The sequence below is a fragment of the Papaver somniferum genome, chromosome 10 (genome assembly GCF_003573695.1).
Source record: "Papaver somniferum cultivar HN1 chromosome 10, ASM357369v1, whole genome shotgun sequence".
Classification (NCBI taxonomy): Eukaryota; Viridiplantae; Streptophyta; class Magnoliopsida; order Ranunculales; family Papaveraceae; genus Papaver; species Papaver somniferum.
The window spans coordinates 53335691-53344446 of NC_039367.1; the positions used below are offsets into that span (position 1 = coordinate 53335691).

Sequence of the window (8756 nt, forward strand, 5' to 3'; positions counted from 1 at the left end):
AACTATTCAATTCTTTGATTCCTCTTTTTCTGGAGTGAAGTCTTGGGGTAGGTTAATTGATAAAGTATCTTCATCTTCATCAAAATCCACGAGATTTGACATTTTATGAACTAGTTCATCAAAAGGTTGATTAGAAGATGACGCCATTAAATAAAAAAGATGAGACAATGGGATATGAGTAAAAGATATGGAGAGAGAATGGAGACCTAGAATCAAATCAGAGTGGAAAACTAGTAGAGGTATGATCTTGAGCGATACTTAACAGAAAAAAGCATGAGCATGAACAGAGAGTCGTCCTAATAACGAAGAGAGAATCGTCCCGAAGACGAAAAGATACAAAAATTTAGGTGATTCAGTTTCTTGATTTTTGGTAGACAGAGTTTTATCTTTGATCTTCTCCGCCTTTTTTCTTTTCTTTTTTCTTAAGCATTGGTCGGTTGTTTCTTTGCTTATTCCATATAAGGCTATTCTAAAAAAAAAAATTGCCGCCGAAATTTTGTGTTTGGCGGTAAATGTTCTTAAATTTCAAATTCTTGATACTGAGGGGCCATCCGCCATGGAAGGCTGACAAGTCCATTCCAACAAAAAGATTTACCAATTCTGAGGGCTTGTGGTGGTATCCATTATTTGTATAAAGAAAAAGTAAAAGAGAAAATAAAATAAAAAACGAATGAAGACAAGACCCTTACTGCTGCTTTAACCGTGAAGTTTCGCAGACAAAATCTCACTGCTTTTTATCAAGAAGTTTTACTGCACGTGAACTTGACAGACCAATCATACTACATGTGAAAGGGTTACTTTTTAGAAATTACAATGCCGTTAAACTGGGTACGATTGTTCTGTATAGATTCATCTTCGGTGACTTCGCCTGTCTCGACATGAATCTACAAAGATAAAATCAAATGTTGCCTATACTGCTGTCTTCTGTATAGATTATTGAATTTCTACACTTTTACAAGAATCACAAGGACCATTACCTACTTGTATCTGGCGTTAAAACATTGTATGATGTGCATGATAAGATTTCTTAACTTGAACTTTTCAATATGGTTGATAGTCTTGCGGATAATCATAAATATCTTAACATGGTGGGCGTAAAATGTGAGTCTTCCATTTCAATAATTCGTGCTAGATGCTGGATTACAGATCGCTTTTAATTTATGTTAGTGGCCGCACAAGTTGTATCTTCCTTTGCGGATATTTTTGTGAAAACTTGTCTTTCTCTTTATTTTTAGCATTGGCAACCCTACTTTTGCTTTGGGTTATATGCTTTCCTTGAGTTGTAATTACTTGCACATAACCCGATCGCTTTCTATATTGTCATTTTGGCCGATAAATAAAAAAAGAAAAGGCTTAAAGTTTTTTTTTTCATCATTTTACAGTGGGCAATGGGAAAGAGACGGTAAGTTTACAAAGTAAAAAGTAAAAATGGTAAAGTTTGTGTTTGGATGGACCTGACATGGAAATGAACAGATCGATCCAAACATGAGAGCAAGTCTTATGGTGGAAGAGTTCCATCTTCCACGCCACCTCAGCATTTGGAATTGTGGATGGAAGCGCAAGTACAGTGGTGGAACAACAAAACCGTTAATCTTAACAGCGTTGAGCGCTAATCAGAATAAAGCTAAAAAAACGCTATTCAGAATAGCACAAAACGTTATCAAGATTAACGTTTTTTTTCCTTGGCCATTAGACTTTCAATGGCTCGTTTTAAATCTACGGATAAAAAAAAAACGTTATTCTGAATAGCGTTTTGTGCTATTCTGATTAGCGTTTTGTGCTATTCTGATTAGCGTTGAGCGCTATTCTGATTGGCGTTTTCCGTCTTCTAGTGCGCTATTCTGAATAGCGTTTCCATGGATTCCACGGACCCTTCCATCAATTCATGGAACCCTACTTGGATTTTCTGTGAAAGACCCCAACTTGGAAGTCACTAGACTTGACATTCCATGATTTTTTCATACATAGAATGACTTGGATTCCACCGTAAGACTTGCTCTCGGACGATTGCGGCATTCTGCAACAAACAGATTACAATTATACGACGTACAAGGCACCACATGTCACATAAAGATACCCAAAGCTAGACACTTGAGATATAAAAAAGTAGAATATCAAAACTTGCAAGTGCCATCCTCTCCCTCCCTCTGACCGTCTTTCTTCTCACTCTCTAGCTAGTGACAGTTCATTTAACTCTACCACTACCACTAGCTGCTGCAGCTCACAGACACATCACACCATTCCCTCTTTCTCCTTTTAAATTACAGAAAGGCAACAGCAAAAGATTTCATTACTCTATTTTGGTTTTATCCTTTCTTCTTCTCTTTTTTCTGTCTCTCACTCACTACAGGAGAAGAAGATTAAAGGTAGAACAGAATATACCTTTAATGGCGCCGTGAGTTTGTTTCAGCAGATCTCTCCTCCCATTATTTCTTCACAGAGAACGAAGAGATTAAATAGAACCTGAAAAAGTGAGATTGAGAGAGAGGTTGGACTGAAATCAAGAAAGAGATGAGGCAAACAAAGATACTCTGTTCTTTGGTCTTCTCATTGTTCTTATTTGTTACATTTGTTTACGGTGAAGATCCTTATCGATTCTTCACATGGAAGGTCACATTTGGTGATATCTATCCTCTTGGTATTAAACAACGGGTAACTAATTTTTCATTCAAATCTTTGATTGATTTAAACATGACAGATAATGTACTAGTAGTTTTGAATGTTAAAATTTGTTTTACTAATTAGGAAGAGTGTTGCAGGGTATCTTGATAAATGGGCAATTTCCTGGTCCAAGAATCGAGTGTGTGACAAATGACAACCTGATTATTAGTGTTCATAATGAGCTCAATGAACCTTTCCTCCTCTCCTGGTAAGTAATTACTTCTTCTTTCGAATATTTTTCGAAAGATGATTATCAGTGTTTTTTGCCTTATCTTTTTATGGAAATGACCAATTTCTTTGTTACGGTCTTGGATTCAATTCTACTTGCAGTTGTAGAATATCCAAGGTTAGGCTGTGTTTGGTTTGTGATACAAAAATGAGTCCTCATCATTTCTCTTTTTCAATCATATTGCATGATGATACTGTACATTCAGATGTGCAATAATAATGTACTCAAAATGCATTTTCTTTTAGTGTTTTTTTTTTATTTTTTGTTGGGTATCCTGTGAGTTTTATTCTTGGATCAGAACCCAGTCATAAAAGATTAGAGGGTACGGATCTAAGTGTCAGACAGCTTTAAACTCTCAACCCCCCCTCTGTTTTTCAGTCCAAGACCATCATAACTCAATACAACAAGTCTAACCACAGTCCACATACTGAATAGATCTAATGACTTGCCCGTTACCATTAGAAAATAGCTTGAACCGTTTGTAGATGGGGGTAAGGGGGAAAAGGAATATGAATGGAGACAATGCATGCCCATTTCTCATTTAATACATTTCTTTTGAGAGTATTGGTGGAAAATAAATTGGTTGTACCAATATTTCTTCTTCTTCTTCTAACCATTAACAATTGACGTGTGCCATCAGTAAGAGAAAATGCACAAGTAAATAAGTAATGATGACGGAGGTGGAATTATTGAATCACGAAATTTTGATACCATTTTCAGAGAATAAAATTTATAATATTGAACAAGTCAGTAGTTCCTGACTGACGACAAAAGATGTTGGTCTGTCAACATGTCCAATCACAAAGCATTACATTACACTTGATTGTGCTGACCGACCAACGTGCTACTGCTGTAGCACACATGTTCTTTAGACCTATGTTTTCATGGTGGTGGAATGAAAGGTAGATTTCATTGATTTTTTTAGGCATAAGGTGAGTTGGAACTGGAAGTGTAAATTGTGTAATGTAGGTGTAAGTTGGGATGCAAGTGACACAAGGTGGAGGTGTAATAAAAAAGTAGTTAGACTTTGTTATTTGTATTTTCTTAAAAAAAAGTAAAATGAAAGTTATTTAGAGAATAAACAAAATTTTGACAGTTACCTTTCAATTTCGAAAAAAAGAAAAACTCCAAATGTAATTTTGATTTATCTTCTAAGTTGTGTGTTCTTACCCTTTATATAGTAGGACTAAAGCAGAGGTCCTGTAGTATTATTTTTCAGAATATGTGTGCATGCAGTACATGTGTGTGTGAAATTGGACTGAAAAGAGGAAATGGTTAAAATTAACATTTGTGGAATAGGAATAACAGTGGGTTGTCTTTTCCAACCAGCGGCGAAGTAAATTTTCCTTAGATTGTATTTAAATGGTTGTAGTTAGAATGTTGAATTTATTAGGATTGAAAATTTACAATATCATCACCCGAAAATCAGTGTCTCGGTCATCTCCACATGAATTCTTTTGGAGTTGGAAAACTATAAACTGGTTGCAGAGTAAACAGGTATTAGTAACCATTCTATATAAAAAGCAAGCTGTTGTATTCACGATAACCTCGAAATGAATTTATTTATAGGTTGAAGTTTAGACCTTTGTTAGCGCAGTGACAAAGAGGAAAAACGGCTGAAATCACGCGGCCATTAGAATGAGTATGATACAAGAAACTTTCATTCTTGTTATGAAAGCGAAGGCTGACAAGGCTTGTCAATTCAGGAAAATCACACACAAGATATTTGTTGGATATCTTTCACAAGAAATTTTTCTTAAAGATTTAACTATAGAATGAAAAGTAGTTCACAACTTAACACTAAGGTGTATGTATATACATATTACAACAGATTTTTTTTAGCTTGCGCGTTTCTCAAGCATTTTTTATCTAGTAGCATTATAATCAACAAATTCATTATATTGGTTGGTTGTGATGCTGCTAGATCAAAAATGTTCGAGCACCATGTGAGCAAAATAATTTCCTGGTCATCTTGAGTTTGGATATTTCCGCTCTCAAGTTCGAAAGGTGATTCTACTAAGTGAAATCACATTGAGCTTGAATGTTTCCCTCTTAGTCCTTGGACTTAATAATCAAACGTGTTTCATGGAAATACGTGGTTGGTTCTTTAATTCCATGACTTTGACATCCTTGCATCAAAATCTCAACTCCCCAAACAGAAAACACGAATGACTTCAACTAGTCAAGGGTTGTGCACACTAGTAAAGACTGATCAAAAAACTTTTGGCCTGGCCATAACTGATTATTTTATCACTGTTTGGTAAAACCTCAGTAAAGATTGTTGAGGGGAAACCACTTCTATTTTCTCAAATACATTAGGTACTCACATTTTGAACCGAAAATGCTATATAACCCCCGACCCCTTCCACCACTCCCTTCCACCACCTACATGTCATGTAGGTATTGGCCAAATCCAATAATAATGGAACCCCCATTATCAATGAGGATCAAAGTTGGTGAAGTCAAGGGCCTGGATAGCGCCACCTAATGGCAGAAGGGAGTGGTGGAAGGGGTTGGGGATGTGTAGCATCTTCGATCTTGAACTATCATCATTTTTTTTTACCAAATGTTAGTGGTTCTATAATAAGCCTTGTTATCGACCTTCAAGCTAATTGTCTGTGAGAGTCGAATGTATTGTTGCCATTTTTCTCTATAGAAAAAGTGATCGGTCCCATAATCAGTTTGAGACCCTAAACCAGTTAATAATCTCGACTTAAAGACATACAGTTGGATCTTTGTGGTACTGGATAGGCTCAAATGGTGGTTTAAGCAATTGCAACCAAGCAGGAATTTTCTCTAAATTAAATGGTGGTTTAAGCAATTTTGACTAATTCTTGAGGTTTTTGTTAATAAATCCTTAACATTCGAATTTTTGGATTCTCGAGCAGGAACGGTATACAGCACAGAAGAAACTCATGGCAGGATGGGCTTTCAGGTACTAATTGTCCCATTCCACCAGGAAAAAACTTCACTTATGTTCTCCAAGTGAAGGATCAAATTGGTAGCTTCTTCTACTTCCCATCACTTGCTATGCACAAGGCTGCAGGAGGTTTTGGTGGTATTGCCATCTGGAGTCGCCCAAGAATTCCTGTTCCTTTTCCTCCTCCTGCTGGTGATTTTACTTTACTGGCAGGTGATTGGTTCAAGAGAAATCACACTGTAAGTGCATTGGAATTTATTGTTAGTTCAAAAAGGGACTAAAGATGTTGTATACTTGATTTATTCCAAGAAGACTGTCATTGTTTATATCTTCCCATATTGCACAAAAATGATATGCAACTCTTCTTGATATTTACAGTATTTGAGGGCTATTTTGAATAGAGGACACAAATTTCCTGCTCCTGATGGACTCCTCATCAATGGTCGTGGATGGAATGGTTACACCGTCACAGTTGATCAAGGTACCCATCTAAAAGGAGCCTAAGTCATAATCAGATCAGTTATTTTAACAGTTAATGCTTCATAATTCAGATGGTGTCTTCGTGATACTTATGCTATCAATTTGTTTGCAAATTTTGATATATAATAGGGAAGACATACCGGTTAAGGATATCGAATGTGGGGCTCACCACATCCATCAACTTCAGAATCCAAGGGCACAAAATGAAATTAGTTGAGGTGGAAGGATCTCACACTCTACAGAATACCTATACTGCACTTGACATTCATGTTGGCCAGTCATATTCTGTCTTGGTCACAGCCGATCAACCTGCCATGGATTACTACATGGTTGTTTCATCACGCTTCACCAAACCAGTTCTCACAACCACAGCCGTTCTTCACTATAGTAATTCATTTAAAGGAGTTTCTGGTGCCCTCCCTTGGGGTCCTACCGATCAGATTGCTTGGTCACTCAGCCAAGCCAGATCTATCAGGTACAATTTCTTCGTCCAAAAGCTATAGGTTTTATTGCTAATGCTAAATGCCCAGACCGTTTTCATACAGTTCACATTTCAAAACTTCACTGAAAATAAATTCCAATTCTCTTTGACAATCAGGTGGAACCTGACAGCGAGTGGGCCAAGACCCAATCCTCAAGGTTCCTACCATTATGGGTTGATAAAACCTGCCCGTACAATCAGGCTCGCAAACAGTGCACCTATAATTAATCGCATGCAGAGGTATGCTGTCAACAGGGTGTCCTATGTCCCAACTAGCACACCTTTAAAGCTTGCGGATTACTTTAAGATTGGAGGCATCTTCAGTGTCGGATCCATTTCTGATTACCCCACTGGTGGTGGTGCTTACCTCCAGACTTCTGTCATGGGAGCCGATTTCCGGTCATTCGTTGAGATTGTGTTTGAGAATTATGAAACTACTGTTCAGTCGTGGCATATCGATGGTCATTCATTCTTCGTCGTGGGGTAAGATTTATTGGCTCAATTAGTCAAGTACGAAAATGACCGTACTGAACTTCTCTGCCTTCTTAATTTGTCAAATAACTGAAATTATGTGCAATGATCAGGATGGATGGAGGTCAATGGGCGCCAGCCAGTAGAAAAGGTTACAATTTGAGAGACACGGTTTCCAGATGCACAACTCAGGTGGGAAAATGAATAATGCATAGTTGCTTCAGTATAATACTGCTTATGATACAGATAACAAGGGATTATGAACCCAATATGGAACACATTGATAACAAAGTTGAATAGAAAATAGCTAGATGATTGTATGGCATAACTGCTTTGTTTGTTTTGGTTTGGCGCAGGTTTATCCCAAGTCATGGACTGCAATTTATATGGCCTTGGACAATGTAGGGATGTGGAACATAAGATCTGAGGACTGGGCTAGACAATATTTAGGTCAACAATTTTATCTCCGCGTCTTCTCTCCAGCGAATTCATGGAGGGATGAGTACCCAATCCCAAAGAATGCTCTTCTTTGTGGTAAAGCTGCTGGTCGGCACACTAGGCCTTTCTAATCTTGTTTAGACAACATGTAGCAAGGAATTCTGTCACGAAAGGGTGTCAGGTTCTTTATATAGGAGGCAATGTTACATTGCATTATTTCTTACTTCAGTGCACGCGGCTCAACTTGAGCACCTATTACATACATTATTTCTCTGCAATAATTTTTATAGGCTTACATTGCATTATTACTTGATGCATTTTGTAGTGCCTATTCATATTCTTTTGCTCTAGGCATTATTTTATACTTAGTCGCATTCTTCATTCTTGTAACTGGATTCTAATGTGATAAATATTGAGCCGCTTGACATTTCAATTTAGCTTCATACTTTTAAACAGGGTTTTACTGAACTAGACTAGTTCTAGATTAGCAAATCGATATCAAGCTTTGTTGACAGTGATCTGAATAAGACTGAGAAGAAAAGCATATTGCATAATTTACAAGTATGAGATGTCAGGATTAAGAAGGCATCAAAGGAAACTGAGTCTCAATTAAAGCCTTAATCGAAGAAAAAAATAAATCCTAGAGTACAATGCAGTTTTAGGACAACTGATTCCTCTTCATAAATATAGGATCAAGAAGAAGATAATTCTTATTATGATAATCTTATCAATTCTGGTTACACAGCACATGAATATATAGAGCCCAATATTATGGTAAAGCAAAGATCCTATATACTAGGAAACAATATATTATCTTTAAATAAGGATATATATTAACACTCCCCCTCAAGTTGGTGCATAGATATCACACATGCGCAACTTGTCCAGAAAACTCAAGTAGTTTTTGCATGACACTCCATGTGTGAGAATATCTGCAAGTTGTTCTTCAGACCGAACCGGTGGCAACTCAATAATGTTGTTGTCCAGCTTCTCTTTGATGAAGAACTTGTCAACCTCCACATGTTTAGTACGATCATGCTGAAAAGGATTATGAGCAATATCACGCGCAGCTTTGT

General features: G+C 37.0%; 1 protein-coding gene across 1 annotated transcript; it reads left to right on the top strand.

Moving 5' to 3' along the window:
- Window positions 1–2176: 2176 nt before the first annotated feature.
- Window positions 2177–8117, top strand: LOC113318801 (L-ascorbate oxidase homolog). The gene is made up of 8 exons (XM_026567050.1): window positions 2177–2652; window positions 2760–2869; window positions 5779–6049; window positions 6189–6291; window positions 6420–6765; window positions 6889–7254; window positions 7356–7434; window positions 7599–8117. The coding sequence occupies exons 1-8, from the start codon at window positions 2512–2514 to the stop codon at window positions 7809–7811; spliced, it is 1629 nt and encodes a 542-aa protein (XP_026422835.1). The 5' UTR covers window positions 2177–2511; the 3' UTR covers window positions 7812–8117.
- Window positions 8118–8756: the final 639 nt, after the last annotated feature.

Coding starts and splice junctions, on each gene's coding strand:
- LOC113318801 (XM_026567050.1), top strand. CDS start 2,512: ATGAGGCAAACAAAGATACTCTGTTCTTTGGTCTTCTCATTGTTCTTA. Junction 6,050..6,188: donor GGTTCAAGAGAAATCACACT/GTAAGTGCATTG, acceptor TGATATTTACAG/TATTTGAGGGCTATTTTGAA. Junction 6,766..6,888: donor AGCCAAGCCAGATCTATCAG/GTACAATTTCTT, acceptor TTTGACAATCAG/GTGGAACCTGACAGCGAGTG.